The 25,816-nt window shown below is 41.9% G+C and overlaps 2 protein-coding genes across 5 annotated transcripts; both read left to right on the plus strand.

Annotated features, from left to right (window-relative positions):
• Positions 1-1,067: 1,067 nt before the first annotated feature.
• On the plus strand, positions 1,068-16,291 carry LOC129826747 (FYN-binding protein 1-like). Its single transcript, XM_055887790.1, has 18 exons — positions 1,068-1,151; positions 2,354-3,236; positions 3,494-3,602; positions 8,613-8,686; positions 8,922-8,944; positions 9,329-9,375; positions 10,992-11,145; positions 11,225-11,384; positions 11,481-11,616; positions 11,747-11,766; positions 11,952-12,000; positions 12,542-12,579; positions 12,765-12,822; positions 12,942-13,041; positions 13,326-13,488; positions 13,572-13,602; positions 13,754-13,788; positions 16,114-16,291. Exons 2-18 carry the CDS (start codon positions 2,381-2,383, stop codon positions 16,134-16,136), a joined length of 2,076 nt encoding a protein of 691 aa, XP_055743765.1. The 5' UTR covers positions 1,068-1,151; positions 2,354-2,380; the 3' UTR covers positions 16,137-16,291.
• Positions 16,292-19,233: 2,942 nt separating this feature from the next.
• LOC129826749 (rapamycin-insensitive companion of mTOR-like) lies at positions 19,234-25,523 on the plus strand. Of its 4 annotated transcripts, none has more exons than XM_055887794.1 (3): positions 19,234-19,490; positions 19,610-19,657; positions 20,237-20,888. In XM_055887794.1, the coding sequence occupies exons 1-3, from the start codon at positions 19,442-19,444 to the stop codon at positions 20,791-20,793; spliced, it is 654 nt and encodes a 217-aa protein (XP_055743769.1). In that variant the 5' UTR covers positions 19,234-19,441; the 3' UTR covers positions 20,794-20,888. The 4 variants fall into 4 exon arrangements, 3 of the variants coding, with proteins under 3 accessions (XP_055743769.1, XP_055743768.1, XP_055743770.1); XR_008755077.1 differs by lacking the exon at positions 20,237-20,888 and adding an exon at positions 24,010-24,098 and having other exon boundaries at positions 19,451-19,490; XM_055887793.1 differs by lacking the exons at positions 19,234-19,490; positions 19,610-19,657 and adding exons at positions 24,010-24,148; positions 24,607-25,523 and having other exon boundaries at positions 20,649-21,300.
• Positions 25,524-25,816: the final 293 nt, after the last annotated feature.

The following is a 25,816-nucleotide window of genomic DNA, read 5'->3' on the forward strand; positions in this document are numbered from 1 at the left end:
CCAGAAAAAAGCCATTGCTTAAAGAAAAAAAATAGGTAAACACGTTTGATGTGTGCCAAAAAACATGTGGGAGAAAACCCAAACATATGGAAGAAGGTACTCAGGTCAGACAAGAGTAAAATTGAGCTTTTTGGCCATCAAGGAAAACACTATGTCTGGCGCAAACCCAACACCTCTTTCACCCCGAGAATACTATCCCCACAGTAAAGCATGTTGGTGGCAGCATTGTGCTGTGGGGATGTTTTCATTGGCAGGGACTGGGAAACTGGTCAGAATTGAAGGAATGGTGCTAAATACACAGACATTCTTGAGGGAAACCTGTTTGTCTTCCAGAGATTTGAGACTGGGATGGAGGTTCACCTTCCGGCAGGACAATGACCCTAAGCATTCTGATAAAGCAACACTCGAGTGGTTTAAGGGGAAACATTTAAATGTCTTGGGGTGGCCTAGTCAAAGCCCAGACCTCAATCCAATTGAGAATCTGTGGTGTGACTTAGATTGCTGTACACCAGCGGAACCCATCCAACTTGAAGGAGCTGGAGCAGTTTTGCCTTGAAGAATGGGCAAAAATCTCAGTGGCTAGATGTGCCAAGCTTATAGAGACATACCCCAAGAGACTTGCAGCTGTAATTGCTGCAAAAGGTGGCTCTACAAAGTATTGACTTTGGGGGGGTGAATAGGTATGCACGTTTTTGTCTTATTTCTTGTTTGTTTCACAAGAATAAATATATTTTGCATCTTCAAAGTGGTAGGCATGTTGTGTAAATCAAATGATACAACCCCCACCCCAAAAAAACAATTTTAATTCCACGTTGTAAGGCAACAAAATAGGAAAAATGCAAAGGGGGGGTTGAATACTTTCACAAGCCACTGTAGTAGTTGGCTCAAAGCAGTTACTGTTTGGTAGCTAAAATGCCAATGTATGTCAGTTGCTTAGCACTGGTATGACTGTGGTTGTGTTCATATAAACTGTGTACAGACTGCCGATAGCACTTCTCATTTCTCACCTCCCTTGATCAGAATAGTAATAGCCCATACACTTCCTGTGTATGTATAAAACCATGGGTCTTTGTACAGGATAGTATTACATTGTCTACAGACCCACACAAGGCCAGGGCTATACAGTGTATGGAGAGACTTGGACAGATTAGGTGAGTGCTTGTGTCAGGGTGGATGCCATGGGAGGAAATTGATTTTTGAGAGTGTATATCTACAAAGTCTTCAGAATTACTTTCCCAAAGAACGTTCTGTTTTATTTGAAGTTACCTTTTAGTTATTTATCTTATTTCTAATGTATACCATGGTTGTGGACATCTCTTACAGACATTTGCCTGCCAACTAAAGCTGAAAGGAAACCTTTTTAAGGCCTGTTAGAACAAGTCATTGAGTTACATGTATTAATGTATTTTACTGTGAATTAAAGGTATGGGTAAAATATGGTTGCATCTGCATCCCAATGGTCTAAAGAGGAATCATCTAGTCTCCTCACTGATTGGAAAGTACTGGACAGGCAAAATCAACATCACCTTCGTGGTTTCATCTGTCCTGTCCTTGGTTTTCAGATCAGTGCAATTAAAGGAGAGGAAGCCATTGAGATAAATGTAATACAGTATACACTCCCTTCCGTATTTATTTGGACAGTGAAGCTAAAATGTCTCATAGGAGGCGACAGTACAGAATGTCACCTTTTAATTGAGGGTATTTTCAGGAATTCGTACATATCTAATTTATCGTTGAGAAGTGAAAGGACTTTATGTTTCTGCTCCCCCCATTTGAAGAAGTCATCATGAGTACTCTGACAAATTCACTCATAGTGTATTAAAGTAGTCAAAAGTTGAGTATTTGGCTACATCAAGCTTGTGACTACACACTTGTTGGAATCATTTGCTGTTTGTTTTGGTTGTGTTTCAGATGATTTTGTGCCCAAAAAGAATGGAATGGTCAATAATGTATTGTCTCATTTTGGAGTCACTTCTATTGTAAATAAGAATAGATGTTTCTGAACAATTCTAAATGAATGTGGATGCTACCATGATTATGGACAATCATGAATGAATGGTAAATAATGATGAGTGAGAAAGGTACAGAGGCACAAAGATCATACCCCTGAAAAGATGCTAACCTCCCCAGTTATTGGTAATGGTGAGAGGTTAGCTTTTTTGGGAGGTACGATCTTTATTCATGATTTTTGAGTGTATGACCATCATTATTTATGATGAATTCATGATTTTCCGTAATCATGGTAGCATCCACATTAATGTTGAATTGTTCAGAAACGTCTATTCTTATTTACAATCAAAGTTACGCCAAAATGACACAATGTATGTAATTCTCTCACCATATTTCTACGCAGGAGGAAAGATCAGACGTCAGGGCTCTTATGGCTCGCTTCAACACAGGAGGAGGCAGACCCATGGAGGGAGGGGTTCACCCTAAACTGGCATCCCACTCCAGCCTCTCCACTAGTTCCCCTCTCTTAGCCAAGCTAGCTGCCCTGGAGAAGAGCCGATCAGGAGGAGCCCTGACCACCACTAAATCCCCTGCAACTAAGCCTGTGTTTCCGAAGAAATTTGAGACCGCAGCCAGAGAAGATGTAGGAACCTTGTTCCCCAAACCCCAGTCCTTCAAACCCAGGCCTGTGGAGACCATCAGGGACACAGAGTCTTCAGGGCCTGAGTCCTCTATCACCATACCTCCACTGAAAAGACCTCCTGTCAACACAGCCTTTCCGGACAACAAGGTCAAACCGGCTCCGGCCTCAGGCTCAGCCAAACCCCCGTGGGTAAAGGACAGTGAATCAGGAAACACCCCTACAGTCCCTAAACTGCCCTTAGCCCTCAAACCAAATATCTCCATCTCATCACTGCAGTCCAACCTTGACCAAGAGACCCCGAAGGAAAATCCAACACCATCCACCCCCAAATTGGGCCCGATCTCCATGCTCAAATTCTTTCCACCCCACACTCAGCAGAACTCCCTCTCTAGACAGGAAAGTGAAGCAAGCCTCCAAACGTTGAACTCTAGCAAATGTATGCCTCCCCAACCTCCTCTCACTCTGAAACCCAACTTCCTGACAGCGCAAGCTGGAGCGAGGGATGAACTGGTCCCTCATGAAGAGAATGATGATCCCTCTGCCCCTAAGAAGAAACCCCTGCCTAATGTGTTTTCTCTGGGGGACCCTCCTCTGAAACCCAACAGGCCTCCCCATGTTACCTTACAGATGTTTCGGACTGAAGGTGAGATCTCTTCTCCTTTCCTCTATGTACACCCGAAATACATTAAAACCTAATTATTGGGTCTATTTGACATGTCACAAGACCCAGTCCTCTTCCTTAAATATGTCATCATGTCTCATAAAGAGAATGACAGACTCAGAGGTAGAAGCTAAGGCACAGATTTAGGATCAGCTTACCCTCCTCAAATTCTAACCTTAACCATTAGGAGAAAACATGCACAACAAGCATGGTTCTATTGCTTTGTTGTTGTGTGACAGGTCCTGAGTTGAGCACAGCGGGGCCTCCTCCTTCTCCTCTTGCTCCCCACACCAGCAGTTTCCCTGCACCTCTGACACCCTGCCTCCTCTCTAACTCCCCTGCAGCTATGTAAGTACAATACTTTGCTTATGAGAATCACCGATTCAAGAAGAAACTCCTTAGCATACAAACGTTAACCTAGCATACCACACACACTAGCATACCACACACCCTATAGTCCCAGCCCTATAGTCCCAGCCGGTACGCCACTGAGCTCATTACTATATTTAGGTTGTCCGCTCTCGAGACCACATATGTCTCTGTGTCTCTGTTTTGTTGAGGTATCAGATACTCGGTCTTGACTAGTCTCGGACAGTGAGGACTCATAATTTCTTCAGGAAGCAGCCTAGACCAGCAGGGTAAAAAAACAGCTTCCATTAAATCAGCCAGAAAAGCGCTTCGCCAGTCCAAATATATACACTCCTTTTTGAAACATGAATATCTTTACTCGTACCATTACTGTCCTTTATTTTCATGAAAAAAATATGCTAAAACTTTTTTCAAAAATTCCTTGACTCACTGGTAGTTAAGAGTGGGGACATTGGTGAAGGTTATGCATTCACTAGTAGTAAAGGGGAGACGGGGTGAAATTGGAACAGTCTTTATATCTATTATAGACATATTTGCACAGTGACAAACCTATTGGACCTAGGCCTTCAGTGTGTGACAGGCTCATAATGCGGAAAGGACAGCAACCGTAATACCAGCTCACTCAAGTATTAAAGTGCATTTTTTGTAAAACACAAAGGGTCAGTGGTGTAGTGGAGGCTATAGATAGGTATACGGCCTATACCCACTTTCTTTTCAGTGGGCATTGCCTATACACCCTTCTTAATCCCTTCTGTTGCGTCTCAAAGTAGTGTAGTGATGGTATACGAAGTATTAATGATGTAGTAGGCTACAATAGAGAAATCATGCACAAAGTAGCCTACACAATCGCAAAGCACGTGTTCCTATGCTTCCTGGCTGATGTTTTGGTCACTTTTGAATGCTGGTGATGCTTTCACTCTAGTGGTAGCATGAGACGGAGTCTACAACCCACACAAGTGGCTCAGGTAGTGCAGTTCATCCAGGATGGCACATCAATGCGAGCTGTGGCAAAAAGGTTTGCTGTGTCTGTCAGCGTAGTGTCCAGAGCATGGAGGCGCTACCAGGAGGCAGGCCAGTACATCAGGAGACGTAAAGGAGGCCGTAGGAGGGCAACAACCCAGCAGCAGGACCGCTACCTCCGCCTTTGTGCAAGGAGGTGCACTGCCAGAGCCCTGCAAAATGACCTCCAGCAGGCCACAAATGTGCATCAAAAGGCGGAGGTAGCGGTCCTGCTGCTGGGTTGTTGCCCTCCTACGGCCTCCTCCACGTCTCCTGATGTACTGGCCTGTCTCCTGGTAGTGACTGGGGGTATCTTGCTAATTGCCTATAATTTCCACCTTTTGTCTATTCCATTTGCACAACAGCATGTGAAATTTATTGTCAATCAGTGTTGCTTCCTAAGTGGACAGTTTGATTTCACAGAAGTGTGATTGACTTGGAGTTACATTGTGTTGTTTAAGTGTTCCCTTTATTTCTTTGAGCAGTGTATATTAACATGCGCGCAGCACATATGGCCTAGTTTCAACTGAATATCATCTGCAGGCAGGAAGAGCACGAAGCTCTCAACTGGTTTTCATGGAGCAGCTCACATAAGAATGACATCGGTAGCTGGTTGGTAGGAAAGACGTTTCAACATATTATATCTACCAGTAAATGCGAACTAACGCAACATTGGGTATGCAAACCAGGCATTGAAAACGTTTGGTCTTCAGTCTTGGTTAGTTGGCTACTTGTGATGTGTAATCCAGTCATCATGTGCTGTTTGCATGAACATTTCTAAAGGCTTTCCCCAAAAAAACTGCCCAATTAAATGTTGACTGCAATGTAGGCCTACCTGACAATGATATAATGCTGATTTGTATCTATGGGGACAGCATTTGTTTTGCTCAATTGAATTATAGGGCAACTATACCACCCCCCCCCCCCCCCCCCCCCAAAAAAAAAATTCTAGATTTTCCCCAGACATCAACAGTGGTATCCTGGTGTGGTTTAGGCATTGTTGTTGACTTACAACGTCACATTTTTGGCATTATTTAAAAAAGTGTGATTTTGAGAATGAAAACCTGAAAAATCCAATAGCAAAACAGGATTTTTCCCAAGGACGCCTTTGCTTCACACAGGACCCACTCTTCCATGCACAACTACACCACTGCATAGGCTCGATGGAAAGACAGCAGTCCATGCACTCGGACATAATAAACCAGTAGGTCCCAATCATAAGAACACAAAAACACAACCATTAGGCGAAGCATTTCCCAAACGAAATGTACAACTATTACTTCCCATTGCAAAAAAACATTTCACTTTTAGCACACAAAGTAACCACTGATCTAAAGTTTAAATGCAACAATGTGTTTCACACACATTAGTTATTTTCAAAGAGATGGTTATCAACAGTATGTGAGCTGCAATAAATAACACACTTCCACCAGATGATGATCATTTGAAACTTAACTTCTTGTTGAAAGTTATTCTTGGGGAGAAGCTAAACAATGAGCAACAACATCCACTTCGATAACACCCACTGCAGCCGCTGCAAACTAGCCTATAACAAAAGCTAGCTAGTTAAACCGTGGGAAAACCTTTGACCTGTTGGGTCAATTAAAAGTCAATGTGATTGGTTGATTCCACTGTCACTCTAAAATGTTGCCCTAATACAGTTGAATGGCAGATGCCTTCTATCAAGTTTCGGATGGCCTAGCCCAGGGGTGGGCAAACTTTTTGACTCGCGGGCCACAATGGGTTCTAAAATTTGACAGAGGGGCCGGGCCAGGAGGGAGTGTTTGGGCCGGATATACTAAAGCATTAAATGTAGTGTGTGCAAACCTCATAGCACAGTAAGAACACTACAACCCAATTTATTAACTGTCTTTCAAATGTGAAAAATAGCCCTTATCAGTTAATAAATTTGTCTCAAGGAATATGCAAGATATGGCATTTACATACTATTTCGCAGATACCGGGATGAGGAAATGTAAATAGATTAAAATAACATACGCACTGTGATTTATCAAGATTGCGTCTGTTTTTAATAAGTTTCAATCGAAGGTGCAAAGTTAAAGAAATCAACATTTATTGAAAAATGGAATCACTTTCAACATTCAAAACATATTATTACACAACGAAATACTCAAGCTCAATAATATCTACTTGTGTTAAACTCCGCAAAATCATGGATGGATTGTCCTGACCGCGCGCTCTACAAACTCGCCACGGACGCCCTCGCCTTCACGCGCAAACAGTACACGTGTATCGTTGCCAAGCACACAGACATAGGCTGTATTAAATATCCTACCTGCAGCTGAAAATTTAAATTTAAATTAAGAGCGATGTGCGGCGTGTTAATAAAGCTACTGTACCGCTGCTGTGCGTAAATGCGCATTGCTCTTAATTAAAAGACGCACTTCCAAACTTTCCATATGCATTTTTTCATAACACAGCAGAAAAACTCACCATTTCAGTGGGAACAGTGTTGTTGGTCTCCCTTTTTTGCCAGTGCATCAAAGTCTGGAGTTAGTTTTGTTGTGGCAATTCTCAGGACAGATCTGAGGTGTTTTGTTTAACTCGCTGACTATATCTTCGTCAATCAGTTCCACGCGGCGAGTCACTGTCCTGCGTGCTAAACTGATTTTTTCAAACTTGGCTTTGCTCTCCGGACACAAGAGACCTGCTGTCTCTACCATGCACTCTTTCAAAAACTCGCCTTCGGAGAAAGGCTTGCCAGCCTTTGCTAATTTGAATGCCAGCAAATAACTTGCCTTGGTACTTGACTCTTGAATTGCAGTTTGTCGGTGAAAAAAGTTCTGTTGACTCTGTAAATTAGCTGCCAACCTCTGAGCAGTAGCCGCCCGTTCTTGTGTTGACTGCTTGCTAGCATAGTTTGCATGCTTCGTGGTAAAGTGACGGCTGATATTGTACTCTTTGAAAACCGCAACAGCTTCTTGGCATATCAGACATACAGCCGTTGATCGGACTTCAGTGAAGAAGTATTTTGTTGTCCACTCCTTATTAAACACTCGGCATTCGCTGTCCACTTTCCTTCTCTTTGGTCCGCTCATTTTCACAGAAGGGCTTAATGGTGACGTGAAACGAAGTGAAAATTAAAGTGAAATAAAGAGAAATACGCGCCACTCCAACAACGGTCAATGTGTTTTGAGTGCGCTATCTATTGGGGAAACGTGGGCATTGCAGGGAAAGGGGAAAAAAAATAGGTTTTTACTATAATTTGGACAAGTTCGGCGGGCCGGATTAAAAAGCCTAACGGGCCGTATGTGGCCCGCGGGCCGTAGTTTGCCCATGTCTGGCCTAGCCTGTGGCTAACTTAGCTAGCTAGAAAAATCTTGATTGGATATTTTTTTCTCTTCAGTTTTAACCTTTTCCTTTCTAACAAAAATTGAAGAGACTAAATCAGAACATCATTGAAAATAATTATAATAATTATAATTATTATTATTTATATTATGCTATAAATCATTTATATTATGCTATAAATCCTTAGCCTTTCTCTAAAAGCATGGAAGGTCATTTGTAGAGCGTCTCTATTTGCCCTCTGTCTTTTTTTTTTACCATTCTGAATGTATAAAGAATCCATATGTTCTTCTGAAAAATTATTACAGAAATACTGGACATGTTGAACTCTTATTATGGTGACGATTTGACAAAATTACAGTCGTGGTCTTGAATTGGACTCACATTTTTCTGGTCTCGGTCTTGACTCGATCTCAGACCTCTTGTCCCCCTCCCGGTCTTCACTCGGTCTCGCTCCCCCTCCGGTCTTGGTCTTGACTTGGACTCGATTCACTCCGGTCTTGGTCTTGAATCGGTCTTGCTTTAGGTGGTCTCGAACACAAGACTGGTTATTCTTAAATGCAGTTTTTTTGTGGCCTCCACCCCCATCAAAGTTGCCCATCCCTGTTCTAAATTCTTTGGTGTGATAATAACATGAATGACCGTATGTGTGTGTGTGTCTTTCTAACCATGAATGATCAGAATCCAGGCCGACCAGGAGGAGAGCTATGACGACATTGGGGTCATGAATCTCCCTTCACCCCTTCCCCCTGGAGGTGCCACTTCCATTCTTACACAAACTCACCTATACGAGCACTACGGGGCATTGTGAATAATATGTGTAGCTAGGCCCTAAATCATTTGGTGGAACAAAGATGATTGGTTCAAATGAAGAAATAAAAATGTGTTTAATACTCAATGTTGTGGATATAAGCTAAGACATAAAAAATTTGGTCAATAATCAACATATAACTGAAAATGATTTATATGTTTGTTTGGTTTTCATTACAGGACATCCCAACCTAAAAATTGAGGTATAATATCTGATTTTCCTGATACCGGTAATATGAAGCCTCAAAACTGTACAACTAGTTACTGCACTGTACATAGCATGCATTTAGACAGGGCACATGATCGGTGTTAAAGTAAGTGTGACACATATAGCTGTAGAAATAACATGCTAGGAGAAAAGAGGAAGTGGTTAAGAGCGATATCTAGACCCTTGCCGTATGTAGCTTTAGTAAGCCACTTCTGACTGAACATTTGTTTGAATGGTCATTTACATATTTAGATACAGTATGTTTACAGTCCAAATCTCTACAACAAGTTTAATCCGTCTTTGATAACAATTATTTCTGTTAGTTTGCAGCTTCACTTTAAAGCTTGATTGAAATATTGTATGTCCCATCCTCTAACAGGCAGAGTTGAGTGATGAAGAGATGTATGAAGACTTAGAGGAGAGATGGTGAGAGGAATCTTTATCACCGAAAAATAATGAATAGAATGTAAAACGATGTTATATATAATAGTGACACCTCTGTAGTATTATCATCTAAACTCAGCAAAAAAAGAAACGCCCTCTCACTGTCAACTGCATTTATTTTCAGGAAACTTAACATGTGTAAATATTTGTATGAACACAACAAGATTCAACAACTGAGACATAAACTGAACAAGTTCCACAGACATGTGACCAACAGAAATAGAATAATGTGTCCCTGAACAAAAGGGGGGTCAAAATCAAAAGTAATAGTCAGTATCTGGTGTGGCCACCAGCTGCATTAAGTACTACAGTGTATCTCCTCCTCATGGACTGCACCAGATTTGCCAGTTCTTGCTGTGAGATGTTACCCCAGTCTTCCACCAAGGCACCTGCAAGTTCCCAGACATTTCTGGGGGGGAATGGACCTAGCCCTCACCCTCCGATCCAACAGGTCCCAGACGTGCTCAATGGGATTGAAATCCTGGCTCTTCGCTGGCCATGGCAGAACACTGACATTCCTGTCTTGCAGGAAACCACGCACAGAACAAGCAGTATGGCTGGTGGCATTGTCATGCTGCAGGGTCATGTCAGGATGAGCCTGCAGGAAGGGTACCACATGAGGGAGGAGGATGTCTTCCCTGTAACGCACATCGTTGAGATTGTCTTCAATGACAAGCTCAGTCCGATGACGCTGTGACACCGTCCCAGACCACGACGGACCCTCCACCTCCAAATCGATCCCGCTTCAGATTACAGGCCTCAGTGTAACGCTCATTCCTTTTACGATAAACGCAAATCTGACCATCACCCCTGATGAGACAAAACCGCGACTCTTCAGTGGAGAGCACTTTTTGCCAGTCCTGACTGGTCCAGCAATGGTGGGTTTGTGCCCATAGGTGACGTTGTTGCCATTGATGTCTGGTGAGGACCTGCCTTACAACAGGCCTACAAGCCCTCAGTCCAGCCTCTCTCAGCCTATTGCAGTCTGAGCACTGATGTAGGGATTGTGCGTTCCTGGTGTAACTCGGGCAGTTGTTGTTGCCATCCTGAACCTGTCCCGCAGGTGTGATGTTCGGGTGTACCGATCCTGTGCAGGTGTTGTTACACGTGGTCTGCCACTGCGAGAATGATCAGCTGTCCGCCCTGTCTCCCTGTAGCACTGTCTTAGGCGTCTCACAGTACGGACGTTGTAATTTATTGCCCTGGCCACATCTGCAGTCCTGGGCATCTTTCTTTTGGTGTTTTTCAGAGTCAGTAGAAAGGCCTCTTTAGTGGGTTTCATAACTGTGTTTTTTCATAACTAAGTTTTCATAACTGTGGCCTTAATTGCCTACCGTCTGTAATCTGTTAGTGTCTTAACGACCGTTCCACAGGTGCATGTTCATTAATTGTTTATGGTTCATTGAACAAGCATGGGAAACAGTGTTTAAACCCTTTACAATGAAGATCTGTGAAGTTATTTGGATTTTTACGAATTATCTTTGAAAGACAGGGTCCTGAAAAAGGGATGTTTCTTTTTTTGCAGAGTTTATATGTTTGATTCTCAACCCCAGTATAATTCTTTATCCAACATTTACTCTCTTTCTCTCTCACGACAGGACTGAACAGGAGGCTAAAGGATTGAAAGAAACCAACGAAGTGAAAGGGCAAGAGAAGAAGAACGACAAAGAGGAAAAGAAACGACTAGAGCAGGAGAAGAAAATGCAGAAAGCCAGAGAGAAGAAGGAGCAAGAGGCAAAGAAAAAGTACAAGGTAAGCAGGATATGTATATATCTGGAGTTATATCTATTACAGCCATGTGTAGTGGAGTAACACCTATCCCTGTTTGTAGCTCTCAGGGCCGATTCAGGTGATTCACAAAGCCAAGGCTCAGGTGGAATGTAAAGGAGGAAAGACTGACCTGCCACTAACACAGGGAGAGATTATAGATATCATACGCATCACTGACAACCCAGAGGGACGTTGGCTGGCCAGGAACAATGAGGGAAACTGTAAGTGTATACACATACAGTGAATACACACATATAAATACACACCACCCTCTCTCTTCCTGTTCTCACTGCCTCCTCCTCCTTGCTGTGTTGTAGATGGCTATGTAAGGACTGAGTCAGTGGGCATTGACTATGACCTTATAAAGGAGCAGAATAAAGGACCCCTACCTAACCAGTCTGAGAGAAATCCTGAGGTTTACGATGATGTAGGCATCCTGGACAATGCCTGCAGGTAAAATAAAAAATAAACTAAATGTTAAATGTTAGAGCTTTGAAATGTTGGTTTTCTTTGTTGTCTATGTGATGTGTCATTGTGACCCATTGGTGTCTATGCTTCAATAGTATAGATTTTTGTTTTTCAGTGGGGTCAAGGTCCAACAAGGTAAGTCTCATATTGATATTATCTATAATTCATCAGAACTTATAACAGACCAGTAATATAGCAAATTACAAAAAACAACTAGACTGCAGCATATGTAGCGTTCAAAGCATGGATTGTTACTCAGCATAGCAATAACAAGCCTTTTGCCATGTTGTTATTTTGTTATTTTTTTCTTCTTATGACAGCTGAGGATGGTGATATCTATGATGATGTGGATGGATCAAATCAAAACAGGTATATGCAATTATGTAACTATGTGGTGATTTTGTGAATATTCTATGCATCGAGTAGGAATCTTTGTCAATGTAATACAGTTTCTCACTCACGAGGTGTTCCTCATCGTTGCTTTGTATTTGACTGACATCTAGTGGTCAGAAGTATTATTGCAAAAGTGATGCTGGAACAGCGCTGCATTGACACATGTAGAGCGTTTTTATGCCTTCTTTGCTTTACCTTTATGAATGACCCCTGAAACCTTTATGAATGACCCCTGAAACCTTTATGAATGACCCCTGAAACCTTTATGAATGACCCCTGAAACCTTTATGAATGACCCCTGAAACCTTGATGAATGACCCCTGAAACCTTTATGAATGAACCCTGAAACCTTTATGAATGACCCCTGAAACCTTTATGAATGACCCCTGAAACCTTTATGAATGAACCCTGAAACCTTTATGAATGACCCCTGAAACCTTTTACATGTATAATCTCAATACAGTCAATACATCAGCTTGATCTTTCTGTTCAATAACTGTTTGATCTTCATTCTCAGATTTCCCCCTCCACTACCTACAGTGTTTAAAGAGGGAGGTAATGATATGATCACTTGTTCACTGGGAAAGTGAACAACAGTCTTCCCAGTTATTTCCCAGTCAAATTATTTCCCTGTATTCTTAAAAGAAAATCATCAGTCTATTTATTGTACTGTATGATGTGTACTGTGTAATCAAGTTAAAGAAGTGTGTTGCTTCATTTGTCTGTCTTTATGTCCATAGACGAGATATATGATGACGTGGAGTCCCAGAGCTTCACTGCCTCTCCTCCTCTCAACAGGTGAGAAGAGGGTCACAGTGCCAGAGTTGGGTCAGCTATACTCTTGAATAGTCAGTTCAGACACAAATGAGCTTGAAATCAATACCTACGTTAAATCATTTTGTGTTTCTCCATTTCAGTCTCCCTCAGCTGACACCTAAGGGAAAGCAAGGGGTGATGGACCCCAAGAAGAAAAAGAAGTTTGAGAAAGAGGAAAAGGAATTCAGGAAAAAATTCAAGGTAAAATGTCTAATTGTGACAGGAGAAAGCATAATGACATAATTTAGTTGAGCCTGGCACATTACTGTCTCCCGTCTCATTTCAAACTATCCATATCTGAATAAAGTAGAAAACCTAAATACAATTAAAAAACATTTTAAAATTAAAGAATCACAGTTATTCCCAGATAACATTCTGAAATATTGATAATCAATCGATTTATCTTTTTTATATGGTCAGATTTATATTGTACTTACTTACATGAGTTGAGTAGTAGTAACTGTGTTGAAATCTTCCACTGTCAGTTTGAAGGGGAGATCCAGGTGTTATATGATGTTACCATAGATCCTTCCTTGGACAGTAAGAAATGGGGGAATAAAGACCTACAGTTGAAGCCAGGAGAGGTGATCGACGTCATTGTGAAGCCAACATACGGCAAACTGATTGGCAGGAATAGAGACGGGAAGTGTAAGTTGGCATCAGTTGTTCTGGATGAATTATTCACAATCAAATATGAATGATTAATTGTAATACGTATTCCTCTTTTCTAGTTGGTTATGTGTCCATGGTCAATGTTGCACAGTAAGTTCAAGAGTTATTTCTGTTTGTTGAAATACGCATGCGCTCACTAAAAATATTCACACGTTCATGCACATGTGTGCACACACACACATACACCCCCCCCCACACACACACACAACTAATGTTTTGACATATGATTTGACTTCAACAGGGATGGTGGAGATGTTTATGACGACATAGGAGAAAGTATGTTTTAAAACCATTCTAGAAATGATCTGGGTCACACTTTATTTGGATAGTCCAGATTTTCCATCTGTATATTCTCTACAGATTATCATACTATCAACAAACTATCTGTTGATAAGAAACTGCTTGCTAAGGTTACGGTTAGGGTTAGGTTTAAAATGAGGGTTGGGGTAATGGTTAGGTGTAGGGTAGGGTTAGGATAAGGGTTAAGGTTAGGGTAAGGGTTAAATTTAGGGTTAGGATAAGGGTTAAGGTTAGGGTTAGGGTTAGAATAAGGGTTAGGGTTAAATTTAGGATTAGGATAAGGGTTAAGGTTAGGGTTAGAATAAGGGTTAGGGTTAAATTTAGGATTAGGATAAGGTTTAAGGTTAGGGTTAGAATAAGGGTTAGGGTTAGAGCTAGGATTAGGATAAAGGTTAGAGCTCGGGTTAGTAGATAGTTAGTTTAAATGTTACTGATAGTCTGTAGATGGTCCATCTGCAGATGCTCTACAGACTATCCAAATAAAGTTTTACCATTATTTGTGACTAACTGTACAACACTTTGTTTAAACAATGACATTGCCAGCTGTACGGACTGCTTTGAAGATATTAGTTTGCAGACAAGACAGGCCTACTTACAGAATCAGACTGATGAAATAATATACAGTTGAAGTCGGAGGTTTACATACACTTAGGTTGGAGTCATTAAAACTTGTTTTTCAACCACTTCACAAATGTCTTGTTAACAAACTATAGTTTTGGCAAGTCAGTTAGGACATCTACTTTGTGCATGACACAAATAATTTTTCCAACAATTGTTTACAGACAGATTATTTCACTAATAATTCACTGTATCACAATGCCAGTGGGTCAGAAGTTTATATACACTAAGTTGACTGTGCCTTTAAACAGCTTGGAATATTCCAGAAAATTATGACATGGCTTCAGAAGCTTATGATAGGCTAATTTACATACTTTGAGTCAATTGGATGTATTTCAAGGCCTACCTTCAAACTCAGTGCCTCTTTGAGACCTCAGAAAAAAATTGTAGACCTCCACAAATCTGGTTCATCATTGGGGGCAATTTCCAAACGCCTGAAGGTACCACGGTCATCTATACAAACAATAGTATACAAGTATAAACACAATTGGACCACGCAGCTGTCATACCGCTCAGGAAGGAGACGCGCTCTGTCTCCTAGAGATGAACGTACTTTGGTGCGAAAAGTGCAAATCAATCCCAGAACATCAGCAAAGGACCTTGTGAAGATGCTGGAGGAAACAGGCACATAAGTATCAATGTCCACAGTAAAACGAGTCCTATATCGACATAACCTTAAAGGCGCTCAGCAAGGAAGAAGCCACTGCTCCAAAACTGCCATAAAAAAGCCAGACTACGGTTTGCAACTGCACACGGGGACAAGGATTGTACTTTTTGTAGAAATGTCGTCTGGTCTGATGAAACAAAAATAGAACTGTTTGGCCATAATGACCATCGTTATGTTTGGAGTAAAAAGGGGGAGGCTTGCAAGCCAAAGAACACCATCCCAACCGTGAAGCACAGGGGTGGCAGCATCAAGTTGTGGTGGTCCTTTGCTGCAGGAGGGACTGGTGCAATTCACAAAATAGATGGCATCATGAGGAAGGGAAATTGTATGGATATATTGAAGCAACATCTCAAGACATCAATCAGGAAGTTACAGTTTGGTCGCAAATGGGTCTTCCAAATGGACAATGACCCCAAGCATACTTCCAAAGTTGTGGCAAAATGGCTTAAGGACAACAAAGTCAAGGTATTGGAGTGGCCATCACAAAGCCCTGACCTCAATCCTATAGAAAATTTGTGGGCAGAAATGAAAGTGTGTGCGAACAAGGATGCCTACAAACTTGACTCAGTTACACCAGCTCTGTCTGGAGGAATGAGCCAAAATTCACCCAACTTATTGCTGGAAGCTTGTGGAAGGCTACCCGAAATGTTTGACCCAAGTTAAACAATTTAAAGGCAATGCTACCGAATACTAATTGAGTGTATGTAAACTTCTGACCCACTGGGAATGTGATGAAAGAAATAAAAGCTGAAATAAATCATTCCTTCTACTATTGTTCTGACATTTCACATTCTTAAAATAAAGTGGTGATCCTAACTGACCTAAAACAGGGGATTTTTACTGGGATTAAATATCAGGAATTGTGAAAAACGGAGTTGAAATGTATTTGTCTAAGGTGTATGTAAACGTCCGACTTCAACTGTAGGCCTACATACATTTATTTTTCATTGTATTTGTTTGGAATACAATGCATAATCATTTTTCAAACATGGTTCTAATTGTTTATTTTCTTACAGGCTGCATTTATGACAATGACTGAGACGTCTGTGTCAGAATGTACCAGAGACAACCAGCACTGAACTCTGCAATGCACACTGCAACTGGTCATCTTTATTTTATCTGGTGAAAAAACAGATTACTTACTGTTAAATTGATTGTCTTGAAATAACTATAGATAAATGTGCCTTAACTAAACTATGGTTGTCTCGTTTATTTAACCTGGATTGCAATGCGAATGAATGGATGTCTCTCTTTGAATGTGAAACATTCACTATGTATTTTAGTTGGTATTTAAATTCAAATAAGCTCTCAGATCATTCACCAGACCCAGTGGTGTAAAGTACGGAAGTAAAAATACTTTAAAGTACCATTTAAGTAGTTTTTGGCGATATCTGGACTTTACTATTTATATTTTTGACATATTTTACTCCACTAAATTCCTAAAGAAAATAATTTTCCTGGTCATCCCTACATCCCTAAAATAATAATCCCTGGTCATCCCTACTGCCTCTGGTCGGGCGGACTCAGGACTCACTAAACATAAATGGTTCTTTGTAAATTATGTCTGAGTGTTTGAGTGTGCCCCTGGCTATCCATAAAAAAATACAATTGGACCGTCTTGTTAATATAATATAAGGAATATGAAATTATTTATACTTTTACTTTTGATACTTCAGTATATTTTAGCAATTACATTTACTTTGGATTCTTAAGTATATTTAAAACCAAATACTTTAAAACTTTTACTCAAGTGGTATTTTACTTGGTGACTTTTACTTTAGTCATGTTCTATTAACACTTCTTGCCACTAGGGGCGTGCCATTTCGACATAGCACAAATTCGTATCCAAATTAAACTGCCTCGTACTCAATTCTTGCTCGTACAATATGCATATTATTATTACTATTGGATAGAAAACACTCTCTAGTTTCTAAAACCGTTTGAATTATATCTGTGGGTGAAACAGAACTCGACTTAGAGCAATTTTCCTATGTATATGTCAGAGTGCAGAATTTTTCTGGCTGTTCCCAGACCTGTGTATTAATTTGCCTGTCCTCTATTGGTTGAGATGCACTGCATACGCCTTCCCCTGGTTGTTAGCGAATAGGGAGAGTTGAAATGGAGTCTCTACGCTGTTCAGAAAGTTGATAAATTGATTGGAATCGAGGTGTCCACCCTTTTGGATCTTCGCGCTGACGCAGAAAGGGTCTTGGAATGTCTTTTTAGAAGCTCTGGTTTTAGAAATTAGATATATCCGGCTCTGTTTTTATTCGATATAGGCTTTAAAGACATCATAATCTTGTTATTTTAAACCGATTTATATCAGTTTATGTCAGTATATTGCGATTTTTGGGCATTTCATTTTCTGACGTTGTATTGAGTTGGGTATCTCTCTCTCGAATGCCATTGTGTACTGCTAATTGCAACGTCGAAGGAAACATTCTCCAACCCAGCAACGATTCTTTTGGCCAACGGACACCTTTCCCAAGATTCTGATGGGAGTTCAGCTAATAGTAAGTACTATTTATGCTGATAATTCGTTGTTCTGTTGAAAAAGTAAAATGCATAAGACGCCATTATTTGCCGTGTAGCCTTGCGCTATCGCACCCTGTATTGCACCCAGTATTGCGCAGTAAGGTTAATTTTAAAAATGTAATTCAGCGATTGCATTAAGAACTAATTTGTCTTTCAATTGCTGTCCACCCTGTATTTTTTAGTCAAGTTTATGATTATTTATTGATTAGACTAGGTGACTCTCCAAGATGGCGCCCGAAATTTTCTGGGGAGCTTGGCAACTTTTCTCATTGTATAAGCACGATTTGTGCCGCTAAATATGCACATTTTCGAACAAACTCTATATGCATTGTGTAATATGATGTTACAGGACTGTCATTTGAAGAATTCTGAGAAGGTTTGTGAAAATTAATATATTTTGGTGGTGAATACGTTATCGCTATGTTTGGCTGGAATCAATGCTGTTGTTTGGTTTGCTACTGTGCTAATCTAATATAACACTATATTGTGTTTTCGCTGTAAAACACTTAGAAAATCTGAAATATTGTCTGGATTCACAAGATCTGTGTCTTTCAATTGCTGTACGCTGTGTATTTTTAAGAAATGTTTTATGATGAGTAATTAGCTAATACACGTTGCTCTCTGTAGTTATTCTAGTCATTTTAGTGAGAGTTGTGATGGGGGCTGCAATGGTAAACTATGATTTATACCTGAAATATGCACATTTTTCTAACAAAACCTATGCTATTGTAACAGTATAACTTTAAACCGTCCCCTCGCCCCGACACGGGCGCGAACCAGGGACCCTCTGCACACATCAACAACTGACACCCACGAAGCGTCGTTACCCATCGCTCCACAAAAGCCGCGGCCCTTGCAGAGCAAGGGGAAACCCTACTTAAAGTCTCAGAGCAAGTGACGTAACTGATTGAAATGCTACTAGCGCGTACCCGCTAACTAGCTAGCCATTTCACATCCGTTACACTCACCCCCCTTTCAACCTCCTCCTTTTCCGCAGCAACCAGTGATCCGGGTCAACAGCATCAATGTAACAGTATAACTTTACGGCGTCCCCTCGCCCCGACACGGGCGCGAACCAGGGACCCTCTGCACACATCAACAACGGTCGCCCACGAAGCATCGTTACCCATCGCTCCACAAAGGCCACGGCCCTTGCAGAGCAAGGGGCAACCCTACTTAAAGTCTCAGAGCAAGTGACGTAACTGATTGAAATGCTACTAGCGCGTACCCGCTAACTAGCTAGCCATTTCACATCCGTTACACTATACAATAAATATGTTATCAGACTGTCATCTGATGAGGTTGTTTCTTGGTTAGTGGCTATTTATATCTTTATTTGGTCGAATTTGTGATAGCTACTGATGCAGTAAGAAAATGGTGGAGTATGGAAGTGGTGTCTTTTGCTAACGTGGTTAGCTAATAGATTTACATATTTTGTCTTCCCTGTAAAACATTTTAAAAATCAGAAATTATGGCTTTATTCACAAGATGTGTATCTTTCATTTGATGTCTTGGACTTGTGATTTCATGAACATTTTATTATATGATATCCCTGTGGCTTTAGGCTAGGCTATGCTAGTCAGCTTTTGTGATGGGGGGGCTCCTGGATCCGGGTTTGGTAGGCGTTAGAGGTTTTCAGGTGTCTTTACTTTTAATCAAGTATGACAATTGGGTACTTTTTCCACCACTGACCAGACCAGAGGCACAATAGATATGCGGCGCTAAAGTAGTGTCGGCGCGATAAACCCAATCCCCTATTCTCTCACGAGAATTCACGAAGTTTCCGGTGTTGTTTATATTTCTGGAAACATGGCGGAAAGCATCCGTGGCCGTCCTATCCGAAGTCTTCGGATGCGAGGTAAGCCTGAAATATCACCCCAACATAAGCTTTATGAACTTGAAATTCTATGCCACTATTTTTTTTCTTTCTGATGACCCAGGTGGGTAGACTTACAATGTCCCCGTTGTCTTGGACAGGTCGGAATGACAGCGGGGAAGAGAACGTACCGCTCGATCTGACAAGAGGTAACGTAAATAAATAAAAGTGAAATAAAATAAAAAATATGATACAAGACACAGCGTTATATGACCTAAAATACATCATATGATACAAAACACTGCGTTATATGACCTAAAATACATCATATGATACAAAAAACTGCGTTATAGGACCTAAAATACATAATATGATACAAAACACTGCGTTATGACCTAAAATACATCATATGATACAAGACACAGTGTTATATGACCTTAAATACATCATATGATACAAGACCCAGCGTTATGACCTAAAATACATCATATGATACAAGACACAGCGTTATGACCTAAAATACATCATATGATACAAGACACAGCGTTATATAACCTAAAATACATCATATGATACAAAACATTGCGTTATATGACCTAAAATACATTGTATGATACAATACACAGCATCACAATGAGCAATGGACTAATGAAACAAATACCAAAAGATAGTTTTCCTTCAAGTACATCCTCAGCAGCTCTTGCTTTCCTAGTTTTTTATTCTACTTTTATATACTATGGATGTATGTGTTCTTGGGCAGAAAATCATTGCTGTGTGTGTGTCCTCAGACATGTACATCCTGGATGATTACAAGTGTGACATGTTGGACCAATCAAACGATGCCTCCCTCTACCTGCACTCCAATCCCGGGAAGGACCGCAGCCCCTTCACTATCCTGGCCTCCACCCGCTTCGTACGCAACCGCTTCCTCAACTCCCTGACCCTCCCCAGCAAGAAGCTGCGCTCCACCAGTGACCCCAAGGGAGTGGGGGGCAGCTGCACCCCCACCGAGCCCAAACTGGGGGGGTTGAGAAGGAACAGGACGGTCACAGAGCCCTCTATCTACTCCTCGTCGCAGGGCGATGTGTTTACGCCTGTATTCAATGGGAGAGGCTTACCCAAGAGTCACACAGTCAGCCTGGAAAACTTCTTTGTGGTGACCAGCGGCTCGGTGGAGGGGTCAGAGGAGCAGCTGGTAGAAAGGAGGCTAGACCAGGCTGGTGGAGAGGGTACTGGGCTGGGGGGTCCTGGAGAGCCTCCCTCCAGGGAACAGAGTAGCCGGGAACATCTAGCGGGAGGAGATGGTGGTTCCTCTTCCTCCGGAGGGGGGAGGGACTCAGTTTAAAAGCCGCAGTCAGAGCTTCAACACGGACACCACCACTAGCGGCATCAGCTCCATGAGCTCCAGCCTGTCCTGTGAGACCGCTGGAAACCCTGAGCCCGAACCAGACTCCTCGGACTGCGTCAGCCTTAACACAGTGGTCTCGACCAAGACCGTGAAAACGCTGTACTCCCTCAGCCCAACCCAGGCCCAGACCAACCACCTGCCCCTTTCCAATTCTAAGTCTGTCTCCCTGTTCCCCGCTGGCTACTCACATACCCTCCCCCGCAGAGCCCAGAGTCTCAAGTCTCCCTCCATGGCTGCTATTAAGAGCCTGGCGGACTGCAGTTTCATGTACACCAGCCCGCGGGATGCACTTAGCTATGCTACTCTGAAGAAGCTGCAGCAGCAGAGGATCCACCCGTCTCTGTCTCATAGTGAGGCGTTAGCGTCGCCCGCTAAAGACGTACTGTTCACTGATGCTATCACTATGAAGACTGGTAGCCTGGACTCTAGGCTGATGGCGCGCAGGTCAGTTAGGTCTCACACACGCACACGCACATAGGGTAACTCGTGCTGCACACACACATACACACATACATGTATGGGTAATGCAATATACGCGCACAAACACACACATTAACATAGACAGGTAATACACACCCTTTCCTGTTGGGTTTTCAATGTCATCTTGGCTGCTAGCTGTCAGCTCACATGCATTTCTCAATCGTACATTATTGTCTGTCTGTGTATCTGGTCAAACCAATGTTCTCCTGCTCTGTTTTATCATTCTCCACTCTCCTTTTCATCTGTGTGTCTTTATTGTGGCCAGGTGTGTGTGCGTTTTGGTGTGTGCGTTTGTGAAGACATTGAACTCTCCATTCGTTCTAGCTCAGATTGGGCTCCTGAGGGGTTCTTCCCCACAGCCCAGTCTTGGTCGGTAGACAGAAAGAAGCAGACTGAGGTGGAGTACCTCAGGTTGTCTGCAAAGAGAGTGAGCTGTTCAGGCTTCAGCCTTGCTGATGCACACCGCAGGCCATCCAGAGTCTACGTCCCTCGGTGGGTGGAGCTCTCCACAGTAGTGGACCTCTCCACCCACCCCACGTTTAGATACGTGTGATGATGCTGTCAGCTTGTCTGAGAAAGGGTTAGCTGTAGTCTCTAGTAACAACACTGGTGTGTGTGTGTGTGTTGTGCGTTGTATCGCCACCGGTTATTAGTCCTCTTTAGCAGCAACGGTGTGTGTCTGCTGGTTCAGAGCAGTAACGTGTGTGTGTGTGTGTGTGTGTGTGTGTGTGTGTGTGTGTGTGTGTGTGTGTGTGTGTGTGTGTGTGTGTGTGTGTGTGTGTGTGTGTGTGTGGTGATTGTTGGTCTCTCAGGTTGTCTGCTAAGAGGGTTAGCTGTCCAGCTGTCCAGCCACACCGCAGGATGTCCATCTCTGCCTTGGTGGGTGGACCCCCTCGTAGATACATTTAACCCCTGTGCTTATAGAGCACCTCTCCATCCCATTTGTAGAGCAGTTTCTCTACAGTGTTGCAGACCCATTGACTTTTTCCACGTTTTGTTACGTTACAGCCTTTAAAAAAAGTATAACGTTTTCCCTCATCAATCTACACACAATACCCCATAATGACAGTGAGAAGTGTTTTTTGTGCAAATTTATTAAAAATGAAAAAACAGAAATACCTTATTTACATAAGTATTCAGACCCTTTGCTATGAGATCCTACATTTTGCTCAGGTGCATCCTGTTTCCATTGATCGTCCTTGAGATGTTTCTACAACTTGATTGCAGTCCAGCTGTGGTAAATTCTATTGATTGGACATGATTTGGAAAGGCACACACCTGTCTATATAAGGTCTCTCAGTTGACAGTGCATGCCAGATAAAAAACCAAGCCATGAGGTCGAAGGAATTGTCCATAGAGCTCCAAGACAGGATTGTGTCGAGGCACAGATCTGGGGAAGGGTACCAAAACATTTCTGCAGCATTGAAGGTCCCCAAGAACTCAGTGGCTTCCATCATTCTTAAATGGAAGAAGTTTGGAACCACCAAGACTCTTCCTAGTGCTGGCCACCCGGCCAAACTGAGCAATCGGGGAGAAGGGCCTTGATCAGGTAGGTGACCAAGAACCCGATGGTCACTCTGACAGAGCTCCAGAGTTCCTCTGTAATGATGGGAGAACCTTCCAGAAGGACAACCATCTCTGCAGTACTCCACCAATCAAGCCTTTATGGTAGAGTAGCCAGACTGAAGCCACTCTTCAGTAAAAGGCACATGATAGCCCGCTTGGAGTTTGCCAAAAGGCACCTAAAGGACTCTGACCATGAGAAACAAGATTCTCTGGTCTGATGAAACCAAGATTGAACTGTTTGGCCTGAATGTCAGGCGTCACGTCTGGAGGAAACCTGGCACCATCCCTACGGTGAAGCATGGTGGTGGCAGCAGCATGCTGTGCGGATGTTTTTCAGTGGCAGGGACTGGGAGACTAGTCAGGATTGAGGGAAAGATGAACAGCGCAAAGTACAAAGTTCCTTGATCCAGAGCGCTCAGGACCTCAGACTGGGGCGAAGGTTCACCTTCCAACAGGACAACGACCCTAAGCAAACAGCCAAGACAACGCAGGAGTGGCTTTGGGACAAGACTCTGAATGTAAAGTCTCTGATGCTGTAAAAAGCCTTTATAAATACATTTGATTGATTGAATGCCCAGCCATAACCCGATCGAAAATCTCTGGAGAGACCTGAAAAAAGCTGCGCAGCAACACTCCTCATCCAATCTGACCGAGCTTGAGAGGATCTGCTGAGAAGAATGAGAGAAACTCCCCAAATACAGGTGTGCCAAGCTTGTAGCGTCATACCCAAGAAGACTCAAGGCTGTACTCGCTGCCAAAGGTTCTTCAACAATGTACTGATTAAAGGGTCTGAATACTTATGTAAATGTGATATTTCCGTTTTTTTATTTTGCAAAAAAATCTAAAATGTTTTTGCTTTGTGATTATGGGGTATTGTGTGTTTATTGATGAGGGGGGAAAACTAAGCAATTTTAGAATAAGGCTGTAACATTAAAAAATGTGGGAAAGTAAAGGGGTCTGAATACTTTCCGAATACACTGTATTATCGGCACCTACTGTAAGTGTTGTGATTGTATCGTAATGTCCCTGGCAACACCCGGCCTTACTCTGTGTTTTATGGTGTCTGTCTTTACTCATTCTGCCTTCTCTCTCTCCCTTTCTTTCTAGGATAAAGGAGAAGTTTCCCTATGCGTTTGATGATATCTGTTTGTACTCTGAGGTGTCTCACTTGCTGGCCCACTGTATGTTCCGCCTGCCATCTCGACGCTTCATACAGGAACTCTTTCAGGACGTACACTTCATACCGGTAAGGTCCTCAATACTCGCTCTCTCTACACTTATATCATCAAATTAATGAACATTGGGTAATTTAAGATATGTTAAACTATATTTGTATGTGTGGATTAATTTACCTCTATCCAAGGTTTTCAATTATGAAAAAATAATTATGCAATCAAAGGCATCAGGTAGAAGTAAATTAATCCACGAATACAAATATAATTTAACATATCTCAAATGGCCACATTTCCATGAATTTGATATAAGCTTGAAGCCATTCAAAAACAGTACGGGACTTGAACAGCGTATATACGTTGATTAACGCTTCGAACACACCTACAGTGTCATTGAGCAAAATAGTACGCAGCATCATCTGGATATGTAGGCAACAGAAGTTCAACATTTACGTTCTGCTACCATTACATCAGAAATATGTATCTCATATGACCTCTGACCTCATGCTGATGTCACATCCTGCCCCCTTAGATGTATGAGGAAGCAGAAGCGATCCTGTTGAAGCCACCAAAGCCTGTCGGAGTGGATATAGACCGTCCCACGGAATCCTGATCATCGTCCCCATCCTCTTGCAATTCCTCTGTCTCTGACCCTGGTCTGGAAACACACTGCTTCTGACAATGCCAACAGCCGTTTTCTCTCACCTTTCATTGGTTATTTTTATGGATGTTGTCAAACTGCCATGAAATATGCTGGTACGTAATGTGTAGTGTATTATTGTTTCATCGATTGTACATATTCAAAGAGAGAGAGACTACCTGGTTGCCCTTCCCAAACCCTACCTCTGTGCTTTGTTTCCACTGCATGTGCAAACAGCATATTGAAATATTACATCATCATTGTCACTTTTCTTCTGGAAATTATTCATGTATTTCTTCCAAATGCTTCTAATACTTTAATTGTCTTAAATCATGATATGTTGTCATCAATTCTTTACAAACTGGGGAAAGTAACGGTCCCTAAGTTATTTTCACAATGCAACATTGCTGTCTATCATTGGCTGAGATGAGAGGGACAGGTAGATGTGATAATTTATGGATTGGCATAAGATTTTCATGGGAAAGGTTTCATTTTCTATTAGTTCGTTTTGCTATTATGCTGCTACACATGTGGACTCATAGGGATGATTTATAGATTGGCTGAGTGATGTGAGATCTATTTATTATTTATCTGTACAGTAGCAGAGAGATGAGAGAAGAAAAAATGTATTTTTTTTCCCTTGATACTGTATTATCATAAAAAAAAAGAAAAAGGTTTTGTTGCCTGAATTGTGGTTTCCCTTATGTAATGTGGATAGTGTGTTTTGGGGTATTTCTGACCTATAGAAGCATACACTCTATCAAAGGGATGCATTGTTTAATAAAAAGTAAAATCATGAACAATCCAAATGGAGTGGTGGTCTGTTTATTTGTTGTGTGTAACAGTCTTGGTTTGGACTGTAGTCATTTAAGATGTGAGGAACAAGTTGTATATGTTGATATCTATTATACATTTGAATCAGCTTTTACATACACATTTTTCTCGAACAATTCTGTTCATATCATAGTGTGTATCCTTAGTATGAGTATGTGGGGTGCTGAAAGGACAGCGCCGCTAAACGACATGTATAGACATGGCAGTTGTCATGGTGAACTTATTGGTGCTGAAGGACAGCTCCAACATTCAGCCAATTCTAGAGATC

This window comes from Salvelinus fontinalis, chromosome 28, assembly GCF_029448725.1.
Source record: "Salvelinus fontinalis isolate EN_2023a chromosome 28, ASM2944872v1, whole genome shotgun sequence".
Classification (NCBI taxonomy): Eukaryota; Metazoa; Chordata; class Actinopteri; order Salmoniformes; family Salmonidae; genus Salvelinus; species Salvelinus fontinalis.

Excerpts from the sequence above, each read along its gene's own strand:
- LOC129826747 (XM_055887790.1), top strand. The coding sequence starts at position 2,381 with ATGGCTCGCTTCAACACAGGAGGAGGCAGACCCATGGAGGGAGGGGTT. Across the intron at positions 8,945-9,328 it reads ATCCCAACCTAAAAATTGAG|GCAGAGTTGAGTGATGAAGA; the intron begins GTATAATATCTG and ends ATCCTCTAACAG. Across the intron at positions 11,617-11,746 it reads ATCCTGGACAATGCCTGCAG|TGGGGTCAAGGTCCAACAAG; the intron begins GTAAAATAAAAA and ends TTTGTTTTTCAG.
- LOC129826749 (XM_055887793.1), top strand. The coding sequence starts at position 20,750 with ATGGTGGTTCCTCTTCCTCCGGAGGGGGGAGGGACTCAGTTTAAAAGC. Across the intron at positions 21,301-24,009 it reads TCTAGGCTGATGGCGCGCAG|GATAAAGGAGAAGTTTCCCT; the intron begins GTCAGTTAGGTC and ends CTTTCTTTCTAG. Across the intron at positions 24,149-24,606 it reads AGGACGTACACTTCATACCG|ATGTATGAGGAAGCAGAAGC; the intron begins GTAAGGTCCTCA and ends CTGCCCCCTTAG.